We start from the raw sequence: 22,777 nt of genomic DNA, 5'->3' as shown, positions 1-22,777 counted from the left end.
TACAATAATTAGGGCCAGCCAGCAAATGCTTTCCATCCTAGTTTTAATTGGGGCAGAAGAAACTGGGGAAGGAGAGAAGAAGGAAAAGAGAGGCCCTACGGCAGCTCAGACTTTCAAAGGAAGGGGCAGCAGCTTTGAGGGGAGAACCTGGATTCTGTAAAAGACAGATTAGCAGGCTAAACAGGAGCTGTCTGCAGTCAGCTCAAACTTCACTCCCCTCTCCTCAGCCTGCCACCCAAGCTCCCTGGACTACGAACAAAAGCACAGCCAAGGAGCTCTTTTCTGCTGGTACACATGGATGGACAAGTGGCCAGACTGGAAGAGGGTCCCTTCTACCTTGTATCTGAACTCTCTCGACTAGGCACACTTCTGTCCTTCAAGATCCCAGCTGGGAGCATCCCTCACCCCAAGCAGCTGGTCCTCCAGCAGTTGCTAAGCATCGGAGCATGACAAACACTAGTTTCTGGAAGCCTCTAGTTTCTTGAGACAGGTAAGGACAGAGCCTACTGGGGAGATGGTGCCAGCATCAATTTCTGCCTGGACAGGTCGGTGCCTGGCCCGCACTGCCAGTGGTAGCCAGAAGGATGGGGTGTGGGGGGCGGTGGGCAAACCCAAGCCCCTCCTGGTCCAGGCAAGAAAGGGGCAGGTGGGAAGGGAAAAGGGGAAGCTGTGAAGCAACAAAGAGGGGGTGCCAATTAAATTGAGACCACTTGTACATGCGCAGGGTAGGTGGGGGCAGCAACTCCAGCACAAGAGATTCTGGCTTGTTTTATTGTCATTTAAAAACAACTTTTAAAATGCAATTATCTCTGCCAAAAAAAAGGAAAAAAAAAAAAAAAAAAAGAAAGAAGGCAGAATCAAGGAAATGGGACCATTTGACAGTTCTGGGGAGCATGTCTCTGGGACTCCCGGGGCCCTGGGCCAGCTTGAGGTGCCGACCTCAGGCCAACACAAGCCTCCCAGGCACCCGAGGTGGCGCTGTGGCCTCCCTCTCAGGTTTCTTCCCGAACACTTGTGGCATTTGCCCCACGGAGAGGAAAAGGCAGCTGGACCATGTCACAGATTAAATGCCCACTTCATACTGGTGTATGTGGGGCAACTATAAAATGCCTGTTCAGAGCAAACCAAGACCTGAAGGGGGAGGCTGGAAGGGGCATCCACACAGTTTTCACTCTCATCCTAACCTCTCTGGCCAGCTGCCCCTTTGCCATTTCTCCTGTTGAAACAGCTTTTGGGGGACTGGGAGCAGAGGCCAGGGGAGTGGGGAGGGGGCTGAAGACTTCCACCACAGTCCAGGTTTTGTACAGCCTCTGGCTTCAGTGGGAACCCAAGTATCAGTGGGAGCAGCAGTGTGATGGGGCTGGAGGCCCCAGAGAGGAGGGAGGAGGGGCTGGGGGCTGCACGGCAGCTTCTCAGGCTAGGCCAGTGGAGGCAGCTCATCCTTCTCACAGGGTGAGCTTTGGGATGGGGACAGGGTGCTTCCCCTACTATCTCCCCAGCCCCTATTAACCTCTGATTCACCAAGAAGGGGAGGGCAGTCCAACTGGGGGTGGGATGGGGAACATAGGGCCTCAGTCACTGTCAGACCCCACTGCAGAGGACCCTTTCCGTTTCCGCTTGGTGGGCTTCGGTTTTGTGTCTTCTTCCTCCTGGAAGAGATTGGTGGGGGAGAAAGCACTAGCCTGAGCAGCTGCTGCCCCAACTCTGCCCACACCCCGCCCCCCTTTCCTCCTGTGCACGGCTTACACCACCAGAGCTCTCACCGAGGCACTGCTGGAACCTGACTCTTCCTCAGCGTTGGGGGGCTGTGTGGCATTCTTTCGACTTCGGGGGCTGGACAGAGCTGCTTTTCGCCGGCTCTTGGGCGGCTTGGTGGAAGAGTCCTCATATTCCTCAGCCAGGGAGAAGAGATCACTGAACCTAGGGAGAGAGCAAGCTCTCGAAGGAGAGCGTCCCGGCCCCACGGCCGTCCTCCCATCCTCCACGGTCACCACGCTGCGGTCTCTTATTTGTCTTCAACCCCATTGTCTTGCTGGTCATTAAGTTTGTGTTGCCAGCACCCCCGGTTTCCCCAGGCCTTCTCCCACTACTTCCCAAGGCCAAAAGCGCAAGGAGCCTTACTTCATCTTGTGGGCTTCATCACAGCTCGCCTGGACGTGCTGTAGGGCCTGCAGAATTGGGGTCTGGCTAAAAACTAGACGAAGGAAGGGAGAGTGGGGAAGGAGGAACAGTGAGGTGTCTGGGAGTTTGTTAAATGGTACCCAAGGGTTACTTTCTCCTGCCTCTACCCCACCCGGACCCACGGGTTGTCTGAGCCAGGGCAGCACCCAGCACGCTAGACTCGGAGGGGGCAGGAGAACATACAGTTCTGCTTGGTGTTGGTCAGGTTGAGACGCAGGTTATCCAGGTGCTCTAGTATCTGCTCCAGAGTTAGCTGGGCCAGCTTGCTGCTGGAACTCCTCAGGCTGTGGGAAGTCACAGGAGCCAGAGTCTGAGCTCGCAGTGAGGGCTCTAGGAGGGCGAGACGCCTGTCCCCACTGGGGTCCCTCCCTAAGACAGAGAAGGGGCTGGGAGCGGCCGGGCAGGGTGAAGGAGGTGTGCCTAAACACGAGGGAGAGGGGAAGGGGCCGCAGTGGTCCTGCTTGCCAGGCAGCTTCACACCACTAGATGTCGCCCACAAGCCAGGCCGGGACCTACGGGACACCAAACGGGACCGCCCTGGGGCCTGGGGCGCCCGCGGGGCTGTGTCCCACCTCTGCCTCTTGCGCGGGAGGCTGTTGTTCTTGATGAGCAGGGACTTGACGTGCTCAGCCAGCAGCTCGTCGTGCTTCATGCACCAGTGCCGCAGGATGCTGGTGGTGAACTGGTCATCGGGGTGGCAGGGCCGGCTCAGCACCATCTTCACCATCTCCTCACTGGGTCTGGAGGCATGAAGGGGGACACCCTTCTTGCACAGCTGGCCTCAGAACCACTGGGGCTCTCCCACCGACTCTCCCCCCAAACCCCAGCCTCCACACCCCTGCCCCACCCCAAACTCGCTGTAGCTTCCTACTCTCACATCTCTCTCCCTCTTCTCTTTGGGCCAAGGAATGCCTGGTTTCATCCTTTGCAGAAGCCAGGAGACAAGAAGTGAGACTCTTCAGTTTGTGTGGTGGTAGGTGTGTGTGTGTGTGTGTGCGCGCAGGTGTGCTGGGATGGAGGCCCACTGAATCCCCCACTTTGCCCAGAACAGTCAGGAAACGGGCCAGGGAGGCAAAAGAACAAGCATGTGGTGTGTGAACATGCCGCTTCCCACCACTGACTGCCCTACTAGAGCTGTGAGCCACCCTGGTATCTAGCCCAAGGGAGGTATAGAGGAGGGGGCTGGGAGGCCCCCCAAAGCCCCCCAGCCTTCGCACTTCCTTTCGGACACGCTGTACCATTTCTAGTGTCTCAGGCAAAAGAGAAAAGGTGGAAGGAAGGCAAGAAGGTAGGAAGGAAAAGATACACAGCTGTTACCCCGTTTATCTGGGGCTGCTGGAAAACTGCTGCTGGAGGGAGGGGCCTCTGCCTTCTCTCCCTCTACGCTCTGCCCCTGGTAGGGCGCACAGGGGTCCAGCCGGCTCTGCTCTCTGCAGGTTGAGGGAGGGGATGGTGTGTGACCCTTCTACCCTGACCCTTCCTCCTCTCGGAGTAGCCATGTGGTGGCCTCAGGAGTGTGGGGGAGGGGAGCAGGAGTCACCAGGGATTAGAATTGCTGTGGCAGCAGGAAACAGGGATGTCCGGTCCCCACCTCTGAGGGCAGCTCCTGGTGGGCAGGGGGGTAAAGTCGAGAGGAAGCCCAGATCCCAGGGGAGCTGCTTATTTGTAAATCTCTTTGAGGGAAGGGCAGAAGAAGCAGATGTCAACAATAGGGAAAAACATGGCCAGAGGAGCAGCACAGAAGCCCTTTATACCATACGGCAGCATCTCTTGGTGTGTTGGGATTGAGGACTAAAGAACCTGGAGGGTGGAACTCACTTCTCTCTTCGGAGTTGAAGCAGTAGGCAGGACAGGGCCTCTGGGTGCTCTGTGGGGGAGGGGAGAGGCTTTTCAGAGGAATGCGAAATTCCAGGAAGAAATCCTGGCACCTCTCCCATCCCCCAACCAATGGCCACTGGAAGGAGCAAGGATAATCTTCAACAAGAAACCAGGAAAAGCAATTTCCTCCCCTACTCCTGTGAGGTCCCAAGCCACCAGCGCCTGGCCTGGAACCGGCCCGAAGGGCTCAGCTACTCTCAGAGGAGAGGTGACTGACAGGAGCCTGCCTCTCCAAACTTGGCACTTTGGTGGGGAAGGGCGTGGTGGACCTGGGCTCATCTAGAAAGAAGCCCAGAGGCCTAAGGCCTGCCGCAGCCAGACTGCGAGTGTCCTCTCCCCCACGTTCCCTGCCCACATCCCTACTCACCCTTGTACTTGAGGTGCTGCAGGATGGGGATGATGGTCTCCAGGGGGATGTTGTGGGCCAGGAAGAGCTGCCAGGCGCAGTACTGCTCGAAGGTCTCCCAGTCCAGGCTCTGGACTGAAGAGACACATTCATTCATATTCATATTCCCATTCCCTCTCTGTCTCTCTCTCACACACACACACACACACAATCCACTGACACCAGCGCCCCAAGCAGGGGTGGTACAGGGCTGGCGACAGCGATCCTAAGTCTACAGATACTTTCCCTTTCCACACAAAGCCTATTTCCAAAGGCTTCCTATAGTTTCTGTATTCCCATCAGCCCCAAGGCCGGAGGGCCAGGAGGAAGTCTTTCCAACTTACAGAGCCAGAAACAGATCTAGAGAGACACTGCCCAGGACCACACAGCAGGGCAGAATGAGGTTCTACCCCATTCTCAGCCCCAGAACCAGCTTTCCAGTTACTAGAAAACACACAGGGCTGCCACCCATCTCTCCTCCCAGAGAACCTCAAGGGTTTGCTCACTTACTGAGTATATTGAGGACTGAGTCTTTTCGAAACATGACCAGGTTCCCCATCATCACATGGCAGACCAGCTCCTGGAGCTGAGGAAGAGGAGGAAGAAGGCAGAACCCATTGGTTCTAATAGGGGCCAGGAGGCTTGTATGGAAGGAGAAGCAAGAGAGCTTATTCGGGGAAAAATCAGAGGAAGTGAAAACCTAGTTTTAAAGGAACAGGGAGGAACTGGCACATGATGGATGCCACGGGCTCTGAAGGATGAAGGGGGCTGGCAAAAGAGCAACAGGCTTCAGTGGTAACCACAGGCCTATCTGGAGTAAAAGCAGTTAAGGAAAACCACCCCTTACATCCTGATGGCAGAGAGAGAACGGGCAACTTCTTTCTCTACTTGGATGTAGTCTGGGCCTCTGAGCCATCCCAGTCTGTGCTGAGGAGGGAAGGGCCCTGGGAGGCTGGACTATAGGTGTGGGTAGGAGAAAAGCAAAAGAAGGACCCTTGACTGCTAAGCTTCCTTTCTTATGGATGGGGCAACTAAGTGGAAAGGAGGAGCACGAAGGGGATCCCAGTTTAGGCCTGAGAATGGACACAAGCAAAGCTTCCTAGGACCTACATGTGATAGCGAGGGCAAAGGGAAATGGTCTGACCATTTTCATTCTGAGCCAAGGGGAAGGCCAGTTGAGAGGTAAAAACAAACAAACAAAAACCCAACCCCCTCGCTTTCCCTGTAGAACAGGAGTGCCCCCGAAATACGGAGAGTAAGGGGAACTCCGGGCTGGAATGGCCCAGCCCCAGCCTGCCTCCCTGGGGCTCCACTTCCCCTCCCAGCCTAAGGTGCACACAGCTGCAGCCAGGAGCCGGGTGCACGTGAGCGCGGGCTCCTGGTCTGCAGGCTGGTGGGGAGGCAGAGCCCCTCAGGCTCTTGGGATGACGGCTCTCTGCTCACCTGCGCTGAGTCAATAACGGCCACGATCATGTTCAGCAGCTCCCCGCTCCGCAAGGTCTCATCTGGAAACTGGAGGAAAAAGAGGGAAAGTGGAGCAGGAGTCCAGGGTGCACCCCGTAGCTGCTACCTCATGACCCATTCCTTGTCCTTACCGCATGCTCAGGGGATGGCTGGGTTAGCAGACATGGTGTCCTACAGAAGTCCCTAAACAAAGATCCAACAGCTATGAAGCTGGGATTTTAATCTTTTTAAAGAACCCAACTTTTGTCATTTGTGTGTACTCACAGTGAGAGTGTATGTGTGTGTGTAAGGAGAGGAACTGGAACCATCTAGAGACAAAGCTAGAGCTGAAAGAGATTGGACGTGATGGTCAGTTGTGTGTGGAGTGGTGACAGAAGCATTTCCATCTCTGGCAGCAAAGGAATCCAGTCCACACTGCCACTTGCCAAAGAGAAGGTGTACAGAGTGTGTGTGTTTGCGGGGTGTGAGGGTGCGGGGCAGGCAGGGTCCCTTCTGCAGAGGCCAGTTCAGGGAGGGAGCAGGGGAAGAGACTGCCATCTGCTGGGCACCTGCACCCTCCTCCCTCCAGCTTTTGGCTGACATCACAGTTCCTCCGGTCATACACACACCCAGTGCCCTGATTTCCCTCTTCCTGGGAGCTTTCACCACAAGGAGGAAGAGCTGATACCTCCGCCTATGTCCCAGTTCCTAGAGAAGACTGTTAGTGAACCAGGTAAATGAGCGGTGAGTGTCCACTCCTGAGGCCCTGGTCTTTGAGAACCATTAGAGAGAACCAGAGGGTGAGCCACCAGGTGGCAAGAGGGCTTGGGATATGTGAACGTGGGTCTGGCTGGGGGGCCCTGTCCTGGGTCCAGAGGACAGGGCCACAGCAGAGGAGACAAATGTGTAGGCCCAGACCCCAACTCACACCACAGACAAAGCACAGGGTAAGAATTCTGGGGATTTTAAACATTTTTCGATTTGATAAAGAGAGGCATAAGGAGGGGATGGCTGTGGTGGAGGAAGAAAGGGCCTACTGAGGCCAGCAGGGATGGGCAAAGGACAGTCAGGGCTGCGTGCGATGAGAGGACAGTCTCCCACGAGCCCACCTGCACGGCGGCCCCACCCGCGTGGGCGCGGATAAAGGTGCTGACCTCTGTGTAGATGGAGGGTGTGAGGTGGCACAGCAGCCGCACGTCGTCCTCCTGGCAGGCCTTCATGTCCATCATTAAGCAGGTGTGCAGGTCGCCCAGCTGGGTGGCCTGGGCAAACGACTCGTACAGGTTCATCTTCCCTGCGGCGGCTTTGCTGCAAGACCAGTTGGGCCTTAGTCAGCAGCCTGACCCCAGCACCCGGCACCTGGCCTCAAACGTCCCCTAAGTAGACCCTCGCTCCAGAAACCCTCTGCTGCCCTAGATGCCCTGGGCTAATCTGTCCCACGGCCTTTGCCAAGGACTCAGTAGCTTATGGGAACTAGGAGACACTCTTCTTTCTCCTCATCTTTCCACAGCGCTCCAGACAGGGCTCAGACCACATTTAGTGAAGCTACTTCCTGGTGAGAGTCAAGAACAGGAGAGAGAGAGAGAGAGTGCTCAGGTCAGGCCAGAGAAAGCTTTCTCTCCTGCTTTTTGGGCTTTGAGAAATGACAGGAATAACACATGGAGATCACTACCTCACACCATATACAAAACTTAACTGAAAACGGGCCACAGGCCTTAACATAAGAACTAAAACTACGTAACTCTTAGAAGAAAACACAGGAGTAAATCTCATGCCACCAAAAGCACAAGTGATAAAAGTAAAGTGGACTCGATCAACATTTCAAAGAATGGCATCAAGAAAGTGAACAGAAAAAAAAAAAGACATGATGGGGGAGGGACAGCTCAGTGGTAGAGTGCTGGCTTATTTAGCATGCGCAAGGTCCTAGGTTCAATCCCTAGTACCGCCATTAAAAAAAAAAAAGATATAACAATTTGGCAGTTTCTCACAAATTTAAAAATACAAAAATACAGTTAACTTTGGACCCAGCAATTCCACTCCTAGGTATATACTCAGGAAAGTTGAAAACATATGTCTATGCAAAAATCTGTACATGAACTTTCATTAGCAGCTCTATTCACAACAGACAAAACAGTGCAAACAACCCAAATGTTCATCGGTGGCTGAATGGGTAAATAAACTGTGGTATCTCCACACAGTGGAGCATTCCTTGGTCATAAGGAATGAAGTACAGATATACGCGCAAAAAGCATAAACCTTGAAAACGTTAGGCTAAGTGAAAAAAGCCAGTCTTGAAAAAAATCACACGTATGACTCCATTTACATGAACTACCCCGTAAACATCTATAGAAATAGAAAAACAGGTCAGTAGTTGCAGGGGCTGGCTGAAAGGGAGAATGGGGAAGTGACTGCGAACGGGTATGGGGTTTCCTTTCGGGGTGATGAAAATGTTCTAAATTAGACAGTAGTGATAGTGTACAACTGTGTGAATATATTAAACACTAAACCATAAAGCTGTTATTAAACAAACACACACACAAACACACACATACAAGGCCCTGATGACGACAGCCATGGCGGGGCGGGGCGGGGCATCAGTGCATGGCAGGAAGAGGCTCTCCAGGATGCTTCCTGACACTTTCTTAAACATGGAGACAACACCCACCTGGCCCGCAGGTAGTAGAGCAGGTGGTAGCCGATCTTGGGCTGCTTCTGGTACAACTCAGAGAGAAGGTCCAGGAGCAGAGAGAAGCTGCTGTTGTCTTCCTGCATCTGGCACAGGTTCCTGGAGTGGGAGACGGGAGGACAGGAGAGAGCTTTACCTGGGGAAGACTCTCCTGTGGTGCTTCCGGGGGGCATGGCTGCATGGCTGTCTGTGCTCGCTGCACACCGCCTCCTCCCCGATACCCCAGGACAGAAGCATACGCGCACTGAGAGGGAAGGCGGATGGCACAGCAGCGTCTCCTACAGCTGGATGCTTACCTAAATATTAGGTAGAGAGGCTTTCCCACAGATTCCTCCAAGGACCTACAAAAGGAGGGTGATATGTGAGAGTCCAGGTGAGCGGAGGAAGGCTGGGCTGCAGGCAGGTATTACGGAGGACCAGCTTGAGGCTAGATGCCAGCCTGCTCCTCTACTAACCAAACCTAAGCTTCCTGCTGCCCCAGAGGTTGGCTCACAGAGAAAACATGTTCCTAACATGGAACCACAGTCTGGGTTGTCATCATTGAAAGTTGAGAGGCCTGCCCTTCAGGGAGGTTCCAGGCCAAGGGTCCAATCCCACTGGAAGCAGCAAAGGCTGGGGCCGCTGGGGCGGCAGCAGGGGCAGCTCACTCGGGGCGGGGGCTAGCTCCCTGCCCCGGTGCACTCGGTGTTCAGCAGGCAAAAATAAATCCTCTTTACATGATTGAGTACGTGTGAGAATAAAAACAACGGAAGAGATTATCTTTCTCAACTCCACAGCAAGGTGCCTCTTGGACTCAGGCCGTAAGAGCACATTTCTGGCTCCCTGAGGCCTGCGGGGCGGTCAGGAAGGATGAGCCTTACTCCTCAGTGATCTCCTCCGGCAGCACCTCCCCTCGGAAGTGGGCCTTGAAGAGCTCCTGCAGGCAGGAAGCGAGGACAGACAGCTGCTCCGAGTCAAAGTCTTCCTGGTGGTGAAACAAGGAGGGGAATCAGCACCCAGCCCCAAGCCTCACTGCCGCCACTACCCAAAGCCTCTGAACTCATCTGCCTCCACCTCCAGGACCAGCAGGCCCCTCCCCCATCAGAGGGGACCCATCTCCGAGAGGGGAAGGAGGGAGTCAGCTGCCAGGGGGGCTCTAAGCTGGGCGGCGGCAGACATGCTGCTTCCTCCCTAAGGGGGTGGGTTCCTCCTCACCTCTAGGACCTGGTCCACGATTTCCTGCATGACCTCACACTGGGCCTCTGTATCACTGCAGTGCAGAAGGGAGAGGAAATCTCAGGGACGTAAGTGATAGCAGAGGGCAGGACACACACCCAGCACAGCGTGCACAAGTGCACTCATGTGCACAGAGACAAAACAAAAGAGCTCTGTGGGAATCCGGGCTGCAGTGGGGGGCTTCAGGGCAGAACCAGCTGCTCCCTGGGCAGAGGCCCAGAGAGCAGGGAAACCCCCACAGTCCTGCTCTGGGTCTCAGGCTCTTCTACTCAGAGCCTTGGAGTAAGAACTCGGACACTGAGGGACAAGGCTGCCCCCTCCTAGCCTATGCCTCCCAGCCTAAACTGCAGAAGGCATCTCCCATGCAGCTTCACCTGCTGCTCCACACACACCCACCAACCCCACCAGCCTGCCACCTCAATAAGCACCAGCTGGAAGCCCGGGGCTGGCCCTCCCAAGGTTAAGCAGGGCCGGCACCCACCTCCCCTTCTGCAGCTGGAGCACTTTGTCCCTCAGGGACTCATCCAGCTGGTCGAGGTAAGGGGTGATATCGACCGGCTCCTCCACGACTGTCTCCTTGATTGGGTGGAAGCGAAACTCTCTCTTCTTTCCTGAAGGGAGTGATTTAGGAAAGAAGTCACTTTGCCCAAACACCAGAAGCAGGGACAACCCCTGAATAGTCCGGCCCTCTTCACACGCGCTGGGTGTGCACTGTTTACTCAGAGCTGTGCGTGCCTGAAGCACTTCCCTGAGTGAGTGCGTGTCCGAATCTCGAGAAGCAAACAAGGGCAGGGACCACTCCTTGCTTCCCTCCTGCTTCAGTGCCAAGTGCAGGGCTCTGCACCCTGGCGTCTCCTCCAGTAACCCTGTTAACAAAGCTAACTCAGAGCTGCAAAGGTGACAGAGAGACTGCAGAGAAGCTGCTCCTGCCAACCAGTCCTCTCGGGGTTGACACAAGCCTGGACCACCTTTGCTGCCACCCTCACCTTTGCTGTTGAGATCCTCCTCATCGTCACTGAAGGCTGCCTCTGCATTGTCATAGCAGCTCTCATCCTTGTCTGACATGTGGTTGTCCATCTCCATGGAAACTGGCTCCTCAATTTTGACTTGGAAGTAAAGAAAGACAAGGCACTTGATGGTCTCCTGTGTCCCAGGCTTCTGGGAAGGGGAGACCAGAGGGCAAGCGGGAGAATAACAAGTTCATGCTCTAAATGGAATATGAACCCTGAAGGACAGGCATCTTGTCCTTAACCCTCCAGGGCTTTCAGGGGGATTTTGCCAGGAATGAGAACAGCACAGGACATGACTCCTCTATGCTCAGCTGAGGATCAGCAAGTAGATAAGACCAGGCATGATCCCAAAGGAAGCAGGTGTGTGTGTGTGTGTGTGTCTGTATGTGTGTGTGTCTGTGTGTGTGTGTGTCTGTGTGTGTCTGTATGTGTGTGCGTCTGTGTGTCTGGAATTGGAAGCAATCTTTGAGACCCAACATGACAAGCTCTCATCAGAGGCCAGGGCCTAGGGTTGGGTGGAGAGATGGGCAAAGCTAAAAGCCTTCTACTCACAGAGAGGAGGTTAGTAAGAGAAAAAATAGGAGTTAAGAGAACAAGAGAGCTCAGTGAAAATCTGGTAAGATTAGATGGAGAGGGGGAGCCAAGGAAGATGACACAAAAATGAGTAAAAGGAAAAACTGAAGTGGACAGTGTCACAGAGGTGGAGCACTGCACAGGGGTGACATCCTAAACAAGGGCTCTGGTCTGAGCGTCCTGGACGTCTCCATCCCGCTTGCGAACTAGGTGATGGAATGGGCGTGTTCCATACCTTCCACAGGTGGGCTGGGCGAACTGCAGAACTCAGGAAACTTCTCCCTCAGCATCGCCCGCAGTTCCTTATCCAATTTCGGGTTGTCAAACAGGGGAGCCAAATGCCTAGCGGGGACGTGAATGAAGGTCAACATCAGAGCTCCTCACTTCTAATGCAACACGGAGTTAAACAGGTCTGAGCCCAACTAGTATAACTGGGCCAGACTCAGATCCTTGGGAAGGGTCACCAGGGCACAGGGAAGCCATCTGTCCCTTTGCAAGAGACAAATTCCTCTAAGACTCAAGAGAACACAAGCCTAGCAGCCTGCAGCGGAGCCAGCACTTTCCACACCTCTCACGGGGTGGGGGGGCAGCAGTGGCACAGCAGCACCTGGATGTCCCTGACCTGGTGTTAAATGAGAAAACAACCCCTCTCTCTGCCCTTCAGACATATTAAGTCCTTACGCCAAGACCCGTTTCTCCACGATGTGATTGAGGGAGGAAAAGACACCCTGCCGCACGTGGCCCTCCAGTGGTGGGTAGAAGTTGGGAATGATCTGGACGGGAAGAAGAGGAGGGAAGAATGAGCACAGGACTCTCCATCCAGAGTGTCCTGCTGAACTAGATCTCAAAAGCTGCTTCGGTTTTAATCAGGAGACGCTGGGGAGCATGGCTGAGGACAGGACTGCAATGTCCCCCGCCGGTCCGGGCTGCTAAAATGGGAGACTCTTACTCGACCTGACTGCTCCCCGAGGAAGCCAGATTCTACCTTAAATCATCCTCCTTGAGTGAGAAACCCCATGGAGACATGGAAAGATCCAACTGGAGACAGTGGGACTATGGAAGGGAAGCTGTTCACTAACTTGGGAGGTAGGACCTATGACCACTTCTGCTGCCACGGTCCAGGGGCACTGGAAAGACCTATTCACTGACCTACAAGGTTAGAAGGTCGCACGCTCAGCTCTGCCCGGGCAGGCGTGGGGAGAAAGGGGCACGGGCACTTACACGGCACATGAAGTCCAGGAGTGTGGCGGTGATGGCTGGGTGGGGCTTCATGGAGTGATGCATGACCAGGATGGCTGGTTCTGGAGAATGTGGAATTAGAGGGTCCACCCACATCAGACAGTTAGTTTCCAGCTCCATAAAACGAGACCTCAATAAATATGAATGGCTCCAGAGAAAGCTGGTCTATCCCCAGACCCCTACTGAGCAGACCCAAAAGCAGACGACCCCCACACGGCCTGTAGCCCTCATCTTCCTTCTGGTCCCCAGCATCAGCTTGGAGGGAGGCAGCAGGAGAGGAAAAGCAGGAGATGGCACAGCCTTTTCCTCCGCCTGGGTCCTCCCCACTCGAAGCCCAAGCTTCAGGCTATGGGGCCAAGGGGGTGGAGTGATCGCTTGGCCTCATCAAAGCACTTTTCCTTCTAGGTCAAGGGAGCACTGACAGGAACAACACAACTGCTCCCAGATAAGCTGCCTCCACTCCACGCTGCCCTGAGAGTTATGGCTGCTATCGCTGAGACAAGGCAGCGGGGCCTGGGGGATGGGGGGGTGCTGCCTGGTCTCGGTCACATACCTATGTTCATAATGCTATCCTTGTCTGGGCTAAAGAACAGCCAGTCGTAAAACAAAGCCAGCTTGGCATTAGACGCAGCGACATTTGACTGGAAAAGAAAGAGGAAAAAAGAGGGCTAGTTTCATCAACCAGCTCCCTTCCCTTCAGAAGCCCAAGGCACATTCCAGGGTCCATGTAACTGCTCCATCTACTTGAATTCAGTTTCTAGTGAGACAGGGTGGAAACTCCACAGGGGTGAAGGGCACCCAAATCTGTATGACTGTGAGTACGCCGTGGTCTCACCAACCAAGGGGGCTGGAGATCCGCCTGGGCTCTCACGCATCCAGTAAACACAACCCTGATCCCACAGGGAGAACACCTGGGCCTGGGAGTCCCCTGCTCACGCCTGAGCTGAGATACACTCAAGACTAGCCCCTCAGCTGTCCCTGCTGAGCTCCCCAGGCACATTCCTGAGGGAAAGACCCTTAAGGAATAGCCTGTTGTTGTATCTGAATCAGCACATTCCAAGGACCCAGTCAGAGGTGGGAGGGGGAACCCCGTCAGAAGAGGTCAGAGGGCAGCTAGATGCCAGAGAACAGAATTTCCCACCCCGGGCACAAGGAGGAAACGCTGGGAAGGAAATGGCTCTGTTGCAGATTCACTGTGTTTGAGGAAGGGAAGTATCCAAAGCTGATGCCAAAAGGCATGAAAGTAAGGGTCTAAGAAACACAAACCCTGAATCTGAGAAAGGAATAATTCAGAGGAATAATCATATATGGTTTCTGGAAGCTAAAAAGAAAGACAGGAATGCCCCAGAAACCCAGGCTTGGGAATTGACAGTAAAGGCATAGATGAACTTGGTCAACCCCAAACCCAAATGGGAAATAAAGAGTGTAAGTAAACTTCCAGAGACAGAAAGGGAGATGGGGCAAAGGCTGAGACATTCAGGAGGAAGAGAGTGAAGAGGTCACGTGGCCCAGAAAGTCAGGAAGAAGCACGGAAATATGGGACACAAGGGAAGAGGGGCCCTTCGTCACCCAGCGGCGTCTGCCCCATGGCCCAGGCCCTCACCGTGCATGTAGTGAGGAGCCAGCCAATGATGGCCCATCGGGGCAAGATATCTGAACTCAGCACCTCATTAGAAGGGTGGACAACCCCACAGATGTAGCGAATGAGGTCACAGCGCAGAGACTGACTGTCTGGGGTTGACAGGTACTGGCGCTGGAACCAATCTTGGTATCGCTTTTGTTGACCAAACCGCACCTAGGGGAAGGGGATGTTAGAAAGAGAAACTTGGAAGGGAGGGTGGGGTCTCTGGGCAGAAGAAAATGAGGACCGGTCAACTCTAGGCTTGACCTAGACCTCAATTTCTTCCCACAGTTTATTCATTAATTCATACTGTCTTTCAAGTCTCTCCTCCTTTGGGAAGACATCCTGATTTAAATCTTCCTTAATCAAAAAAAGAAAATGCTGTTGATGACTCACCACTGACTAGAAGCTTTCTGAGGCTGAATAACCTAACAGGCTCATTATTCAAAGCACACAGACTCTCCAAACCTCCTTGCAGCAATTCCTTCCCCTAAATAGACTCTAAGTGGTTACAACAGCAACACTACCCACGGGGAAAGATCTAGTTTTCCTCTTCTATTCCCCCAATTCAACCAAAACAGAGAGCAGAAAGATTAAAAATTATATATACATCTAGACCAATTCTGTCCAGTAGAACTTTCTGCAATGATGGTGGCTACCGAGCACTTAAAATGTAACTACTCCAACTGAGGTACTAAATTTTAAATTTTATTTAACTTAAACGAATTGGAATTGTAACACGCACTAGTGGCTGCCACATGGGGCAGCCCAGATCCAGACAGTTCTCCTGGATGACTTGGGAAACCGAAAGTTGGCTAGAGCAATGGTTCCCTAACACCAGACTGGCTGAGGAGTTTGCTGCCTGGAAAGTCTGTTAAAAATACATATTCCTCAATCAGATTCTCTGGGAGAGGAAGGTCCAGGAAGATGTATTTTTAACACGTTCCTTAAGCAAGTCTGCCATAATTCAGCCATGTTTGGAAACCAAATGGCCTGACCGCTCCTCCTGAGAGGTCATGGTCCACTCAGAGGAATCGTGAGTTTTCCAGAACGAACACTCTCATTCTACCCCTTCATGGCACACTGCACACTTGTACATTACATGATCTGTACACAACGACTGGTTTAGACAGACTGAAAGCTTCCTAACAGCTGAAACTGTACCTGTCTTACCCAACACTGTACCCCTAGTTCTCAGCACCGCGCCCAATCACGCACTTGACCACCGCTCCACCAGTCAGTAGCCACCAGTAAGACACCCGCAGGCTGAGGCTAGAAGCCCAGCTGGCGCCCGCAGCCTCTCCTCCTACTGCGCTAGGTGAGCTTACCCGGGACGTCATGAAGAGGAGCTTAGTCTCCATGTCTGGGGTTAGACGACATGCTAGGAATTTTCGGGATGTTCTTGACTGAAGAAGCTGTAGGATACCTGAACCAATGTGGAGGGAAAGAGAAAGAGAGAAGACTGAGGACCAGAAGGAACAGAAAGCAGACAGGGAACCTGGGTCAAGTACTGATGGCCAGTGGTCTTTCTCACAGGGAAACTCTAAGCCAAGACCCAGAGAGGTCAAGCTCAGGTACAGGTGGGGGTTGCAACCAGCACCTGCATGACCTGCTCCAACCAACCACCACCCCCAAGACCCAGATATATTCATTCTTCTCATCTACAGAACATCCAGAGCCCCCTACTCACATTGTTCCAGCTGGCAACACGTGGGAAAGTTAGGGGAAGATATGGGAAACCCTAGCCTCTCCTCCTCCTCCCAACGGTCCCATCACTGGGTCCTGGGATCAGTGTGGTTCTGTGGTATAAGCATGAGCTCTGGAGTCAGACAGACCTGGATCCAAATCCTGCCTCTGACACTTACTAGCTGTGTGGCCTTGGGCAAATTACTTAATCCCTTTGAACCTCATTTTCTTTATCTGTAAATATGGAAAGTAAAGTATCCATCTTACAGGGGTCCTGAGGATTAAATGAGTCAGCATACATGTGTCCAGCACACAGCAGGTGCTCAAAACAACTGAATCCATGTTCAACATAAGAGCAGTACAGTACGGTAGAACCAGAGCTTTCTTCTCTTCCTTCCTGACTTCCCAGGTCCTACACTACTGCATTCACATCACATGTGCACATGCGCACACACATGTGTGCTGGAGGTGGGGTAGGGAGCAAAGCTGTACCCTTATCGTTCAGATCATAAGCAGGACCCTGGGGAGGGGAAAAGGATATGAAAAGGACCTTGTCGGGGGAAACACACAGAGACTCTTTCTCTTCTCCAAAGAGGATTCTGGCCAAGCTGGATCCTTGGAATTCAGGGGCAAGACTGCTCCTGGGGAGGAGCCTTCGCTTACAGGACTAATTCCAGCCCCTCTGCTGACTCAGTCTCACAAGCTGACCCCTGACTCCCCTGACAGACTCAGGGAAGCTGGGAACTGGTCAACAGCTCACCTCCTGAGGAGCTGCCGGAGAGGAGGAGGAGAATCATAGTTCTCTGCTTCACTTTTTCTTAAATGACAGCTGGAGTCTGCTAAAGAGGGGCTGTCTGGGAACCACGTGAACTGTTCTGTGCCTCTGCCGTTCCCACGTCCAGCTGTGCCGGCAGAGCCTGCCCAGTCCCAGACTTCCTCTATCTGCCAAAGCCTCTCCTATCCACCAACCTCCACCCTCTTGACTCAAGCAGTGTTATCTATCCTGACCTCCCACCTCTCAAGGACAGGATGCGCCAACCCTTACTTACCTGTGAACTGAGGACTCAAGGCCTGAGGATTATGGATAATATCTTTCCAAAGCAGTTCAAATTCGGGTATCCTGGCAACATTCTGAAGTAACCTCACGAGGTCCCGGCCAATCATCAAACATTCCATGAACTAGATGGGGTGGGCAGCAGGAGAGAGGAAAGAGAGGCAGAACACAGACTGCCTACCTCCCATAGGGAGGAAGAAACAACATGCTCAAGGGAGGGAAGGGAAGAGGGTCAAAGGGATTATATAATTTCTTCTGGAACCAAAGGATTGGCTTCTACCTGGTCAGGGAAGTTAGGGGCTGATATTAAGGATGAGAGGTTACTGGAAACTGCAAAAGCCCTGTGGGCTTTCCCATTAATCTGTTGCCCTCTCCTCCCAGAATTGTTTAGATCCAGCTCAAGGGAGACCAGGATTCCAAAAGGATGGGACTAGCAAGTCGAGCCCCAGGCACCTGACCCCAGAACTTGCTCAGTGAAACAGAACATTCTATGGTGATGGAAATGATCTCCATATCTTCTGTCCAGAAAAAGGACACCCATTGTCCACATGTGGCTGATGAGCACTTGAAATGTGTCTAACTCAACTAAGGAACTGAGTTTTAAATTTTCTAATTTTAATCAACTATAATTTAAATTGCCACATGTGGCTAGTGGCTACTGCATCAGAGAACTTAGCTCTAGGATCTGTCTCTCTTGGGAGATCTGACAGTGGACAATTCACAATCCCACTTGACCGTGGCAACTACCCAAGTGGGTAGGTGGGCCAGGATAGCCTCACAGCGGGCACACAAGGCAGCTTATGTCAGTGGTGCTAACAAAAGTGTCCGCGAGGCTAGCCAGGAAAATCCTCAGGATGCCAGCATAACAGGCAACATTTCTAGGAACCAGGACCATTCCACACTGATTTGTTTACCCTTCTGCCCTCATCTGAGAGTGATGAAAAAACAACAGACCTCGAACCAGTTCCATCTCTCCAGCACATCTCTGGGCCCCGGTACTGCACAGAACCTAGAGGTGTCCCATCCTGGGTTTCACTTCCCCACCTTGTTTCTGTCCTCACCCGTTCCCGAAGCAGTGAGATGCAGAAGTCCACCTCCTTTTGCCGCAGGGCCTGGAGCTGGGCGGTCCCATGGTGGTCAACGATGAGGCGGAGGTATGTGTAAACGGCCATGGCAATAAGGATGCTGCTCTTCAGTACCCACTCCCTGCAGGGAGGGAAGACACTGGCACCTGCACTCTGCTGAGACCCGCTCACCCTCCCAATTTGCCCCCGCATTTGGCTCTAGTGCCTCGGAAATGCTTGATTAGTGCTGTGAGTAGGGTTTTTGGTTCCTTAATTGCTTGCTCGTGCTGTCATTATCTATCTTGGACTATCAACTGGTTAAGGTGGGGACAACTTCCTACCATTCTACCAGGTGCCCAATAAAGATAAGTGCTGAATGAAAGCAATCTCTCTGCCACATAACTACTTGGCTTCCAATAAAATAATTTCGTCTGTTGACTCATTCATTTAAACATTAATTGAGTGCCTATCAAGCACTGTGTGAGGTACCAGGGACAGAGATAAACCGTAGCTTCTACCAGACTATGAAGAAAAAGGTTTGTAAGTGTCCCTCAGTCAGCAGTCCTAAAAGTGAGGTCCAAGGACCTCTAGGGATTACCAAGACCCTTTCCGGACCCTGGAGGTTGCAGAACACACTGTGTCAGCTTGTCATTAGTAGCCCACCACGTCACAAACCTGTCCCTGGCTCGCTTTCTAGCCACTGATCCTACTCCCAGACAATGAGTCATCTGCCCTAAATCATAATCTGAAAAAAGGAACATGATTTTGGATGGCAATGTCTGTTTTTCCCAGGAGTTTAAGAAGCTCCCTGGGGAAAAGGGGGTGATGAAAGAATTGTGTGTTTCCTGCTGCTTGAAAAGAGGTATTAAGACACAGTGGGGAGATTCTAAAAACTCCAATGCTGGCTCAAAGTGCCAAAATTGGGGAGCTGTCTCCTCCAAGCAAGTAGTTTGTAAGCGCTTTGGCACCCCTGCTGGAAGGCAGGGAACCAGAGGAAGAAGGCAGGGAGTTTAATTAATCTAACCAGGCAACATCCTGATTCCGGAAAAGTGCTCAAGCCACCTAATTAAGAGACTCTGGCCTTTTCCTTTCACAGAATGTAAGCAGCAGCCAAGGACACTGGGGTGGATCCCCTCCCCTCACCTGCTACCTTTTAACCCCACAGTCCTAGAGACACTTGGGAAGGAGTGAGAGGGAGGGTGTCTCAAACTTCTAGGGACTCACTTGCATCAAAGGATGTGAGTTTCCCAGACGGCAGGAGAAAAGGTAGGGCAGTCATCTGACACCTGCACACTGAGACTGTGCCCACGTGAGGGGAACTCTGCTTTAAGGTATGGGAACAGGAGGTTTGTGGCACCAGGGACAAAATGAGAAAAATCACTTTTTAGGAAGATTGCTAGCAGAGGTGATGGATGTATCTAAATCCTGGGACAGGGTAATGAAGAGGAAGAAAGATGAAAGTGAAAAAGTGAAACCCTCTGACCAGGCAGCTAGAAAGGCACAGCGACCTAAGAGAGGCAGAGACCCGGTAAGAAACCGCTAGGACCTCTGTGCTGTGCGATGGTACGACGATGGAAGAAGTGCACCTGCAGCTGCACGCCCAGGCCCAGGGCACTAGGTGGCGCTGCACGGCAGACCTGACACGGTTCTCAAGCTTGGGCAGAGCACAGAACACAGCCAGCTCTTCCGCAAGTGTGAATAAAGGAGGAGATCCACTCTTTTAAACCGTGGGAAATACGGAGACTATCAGCCCTCTCAATTATTTGACTACTCTGGTGTTCTCACCCAGAAAGAGACTCTGAAATCAAGCAACAGGAAGACTGAGGCCACAGGACAAGAGGTAGGCCTCACCCCCAACAAGTTCAGATATGGAACAGCCCTCACAAAATTTCTGGTACTTTACTCTGACGGGGAAGGGAAAGAATCAGTCAGAAAGCCCAGCATCCCTCCTCATGCCCTGTCTACGGCTGGAGGACTCACCGGTCTCAGCAATCTCCTCACTCCCACTGCCACCGAGCCACTTCAACTAAAGGAGGGCACGGGTTGGACGGACAGTCCCGGAAGGGAGGAAAGCGCTACCTGCCAGGCCTGGGCGGTTGGCTGGGCCCGCTCGGCTGAGCTCATTCTCCCCTACCTCCCCCCAAAGATAAACATTCCAAGGAGGTCTGGATCAAAAATAAACCCTTATCAGATGAAATGAGTTTTTCCTGGGCTCCGAGATATTTCAGCAAAGACCTTCTTTCCCACTCCTTCATCCCTGGGGCCACTCCATGACATTAAGTCCCTCACTTGCCATCAGCACACTGGCCTCCCCCTCCCCACCTCGTCCACTCTAATCTAGGGTGTTGTTCGGCCACCTAACAGTCTTCCCGTGACCCTCTCATCCCCCTTTCCCACACTCACACCCACCGTGGCTGCATCTGGCTCCTTCCCCCACCCTTCACGGCAGACTCTACCTCTGCTCCGTCAGGATATCCAGAACACTCTCTGCCAACCAGATATTTTTTGCTGTAACATCCCCACCTGATCAAAGGGGAAGAAAACAAGAGAATCAGAATGGTTCTGATCAGCACCGCGGCTTATCCAGTATACGTCTTAACCATCCTACTGGTCCATCCCTGTTATCCCACCACTGATATTCTGAGGGCTAGAAAATCTGCCTCCTGTTCTGTCAGGCTTTAAAGTTTCCTCCTTTGCCTCCAGAAAGAAAGGGAGGGAAGGTTCTGGATTTTTCCAGAAACCAGAACTGCTATTTTTCCTCAGACTAGGGGCTTGAGTGGGAATACTTCAATCCCTGAAAGGGAGTGTCTGGGAAGGAGATATGAAAAGCCCATGGTTGGAAAGAGAGGATGATGTTTCAGACAGGGCCTGAGAAGTGCGGATGGCCAGTAACAACTGCAGCCCAGCCACTGGATGTCCCAAAGCCCGTGTCAGGCTCACGACAGGCCAAGGGTTTCTTGTTTCCAGGTGTCAAAAGTCTTCCATGCTTGCTGGGCAGAATTAAATATGCAGTAATGCCAGACCAAAGTCTTAGGATGAGAAGTGGGGACTGGGCGTGCCACGGAGGGAGGAAAGTGCCAGGAGAGTGGATAAAAATAGCCAGCACAACAACGCTTTGCCTTGCCCCAGATCCTAATTAAAAAATTCAATGTTCACAGAGTCACACGTCACACAGATTAAGGGTTATACACATCACAACAGGAGCATCAGTGTTATACAAAATCCTGAAGAGGAAGCAAAGAACCAACGGGCAACGGTGAGAGAGAGGCAGGGCTGTTTCTAAACAACCACGTATAATCTTGGGAACAGAAAAGGTAGAAGGGGCAGGCCTCTTGGATATTCAGTGGCTCAGACAGATGTCACCGATGCCAAGAAGATAACAAAACCTAAATGTCAGGGTCTGTTCTGTGACATAGTTCGTCCCTCAAATTGGACCCAAGTGCTCAGAACACTGGGGTGGGGCCAGAGATGTCTGGGTTTCTGAAAGCACAGTGTGATGGGAACCAATTATTTTGCCCTCACTTCTCTCCCTATTCCTTCCAGACTCTTCCTGATCCAATATGCCATGAAACCCCAGGAAGGACTGGCTACAAGAGGCCAACTATTCTACATCAGGCCTTGCGTTTGGCAGGAAGTTTTGAGTTTTCCTAAATGAGGCACGACTTATTGCTTCAAAAGGCCCCCTGTAATTTCTCAATTTCTTTCTGTAACATATGTGGCCAGAAGGTGCCTGTGTCAGAAGGAGAGAGTCTAAGCAATCCAGGAATCGAGTCCCCCGGGCACTTAATCATTTTCCGTTGCCTCGATTCAGGCTCTGGGCTCCTCTCCTTTCTTCTTTACGCTCTTGCCATCCAACTCACCAGCAATCTGCTTCATGAATGTCATGCAAACACCATCAGCTCCCAGAACCCCACTCTTCACTAGTTCCCGCACCAACCACACCAACTAAAGGAGAGAGGAAAAGACAGATGTGAATCTGAGAAAGGGGCTAATCGAATCACATAATTTAGGTGTACAAAGGGTGGGGGAGTTGCTCCCGCTTCCTCCTTCCCTTCCTCCCTGTTATGTCTCTGAGCTGGAGCTCTCTCTTCTTTCTGGCCTTACCTGAGTACGGCAGGTATCTTGCAACTTCAAGTACTTCTCCATAAGTATCTGGTTGATTTTATTCAGGACAATATTCATGCCGTCACGACTCACCAGAGCCAAGTCCCGGTAACACTGTGAGAAGTAAGATTTGTGAGCAACCAGCAAGTTGAGCATAGGCTCCTGACTCCACCATTGTGGGCCCCCTGCCCCTCAGCCTCTCCAACTTAATCCCCACCAATGGGGTATGAGTGGCAATGAAAGACTTTGCACTCTAGATGCCACCCTTCCATAGGGCTCCTCCCCCGCCAAGCCTACCCCTCACTCTGTCACACAGGGGTGGGAAGAGGGACTGAACTCCTCTCTTAATGAGGCACAAAAGCCTGCTTAGAAAGGCTCCCGATCCCCCTACCTCCCTTCTTAGGAAGTGTCATACTGTTTGATGCTACCAGCTGAGCAAAACCAGGTGGAGGCCATCTGCTTTTCATCTGCCAGTAAAAGGTCACTGCAGAATGGGTTTGGTTGAACAGGCCGGAAAGGATCTCAAAGAGATTTTTAGACTTGTATTGACACAGCCAGATGAAGCAAAGGGCTAGGAGTATTAAGGGAAGAGGATCCAGGGACCAGGGTCCCGGAAAGAAAGGGTAGAACCAAAAGGA

The 22,777-nt window shown here is 52.5% G+C and overlaps 1 protein-coding gene across 1 annotated transcript in view; it reads right to left on the bottom strand.

Annotated features, from left to right (window-relative positions):
* Nucleotides 1-26: 26 nt before the first annotated feature.
* Nucleotides 27-22,777, bottom strand: part of INTS3 (integrator complex subunit 3) — a 34,109-nt gene continuing 11,358 nt past the window's right edge. Inside the window, exons 4-30 of the mRNA XM_010954030.3 lie at nt 22,140-22,253; nt 21,896-21,980; nt 20,492-20,558; nt 18,033-18,177; nt 16,967-17,096; nt 15,560-15,657; nt 14,214-14,405; nt 13,164-13,251; nt 12,593-12,672; nt 12,053-12,144; nt 11,607-11,713; nt 10,775-10,894; nt 10,270-10,399; nt 9,768-9,822; nt 9,434-9,537; nt 8,870-8,914; nt 8,553-8,672; nt 7,042-7,195; nt 5,888-5,956; nt 4,955-5,030; nt 4,427-4,540; nt 4,000-4,048; nt 2,754-2,921; nt 2,365-2,465; nt 2,122-2,194; nt 1,764-1,920; nt 27-1,649 (exon numbers count right to left, since the gene is read on the bottom strand). Of these exons, the coding sequence (XP_010952332.1) occupies nt 1,572-1,649; nt 1,764-1,920; nt 2,122-2,194; nt 2,365-2,465; nt 2,754-2,921; nt 4,000-4,048; nt 4,427-4,540; nt 4,955-5,030; nt 5,888-5,956; nt 7,042-7,195; nt 8,553-8,672; nt 8,870-8,914; nt 9,434-9,537; nt 9,768-9,822; nt 10,270-10,399; nt 10,775-10,894; nt 11,607-11,713; nt 12,053-12,144; nt 12,593-12,672; nt 13,164-13,251; nt 14,214-14,405; nt 15,560-15,657; nt 16,967-17,096; nt 18,033-18,177; nt 20,492-20,558; nt 21,896-21,980; nt 22,140-22,253 (2,811 nt within the window). The 3' untranslated portion in view covers nt 27-1,571. The remainder of the gene's footprint in view (nt 1,650-1,763; nt 1,921-2,121; nt 2,195-2,364; nt 2,466-2,753; nt 2,922-3,999; nt 4,049-4,426; nt 4,541-4,954; nt 5,031-5,887; nt 5,957-7,041; nt 7,196-8,552; nt 8,673-8,869; nt 8,915-9,433; nt 9,538-9,767; nt 9,823-10,269; nt 10,400-10,774; nt 10,895-11,606; nt 11,714-12,052; nt 12,145-12,592; nt 12,673-13,163; nt 13,252-14,213; nt 14,406-15,559; nt 15,658-16,966; nt 17,097-18,032; nt 18,178-20,491; nt 20,559-21,895; nt 21,981-22,139; nt 22,254-22,777) is intronic.

Source organism: Camelus bactrianus, chromosome 21 (genome assembly GCF_048773025.1).
Source record: "Camelus bactrianus isolate YW-2024 breed Bactrian camel chromosome 21, ASM4877302v1, whole genome shotgun sequence".
Lineage (NCBI taxonomy): Eukaryota > Metazoa > Chordata > Mammalia > Artiodactyla > Camelidae > Camelus > Camelus bactrianus.
Note: the sequence above shows the minus strand (reverse complement) of the source record. Positions and strands in the feature narration are given on the sequence as shown.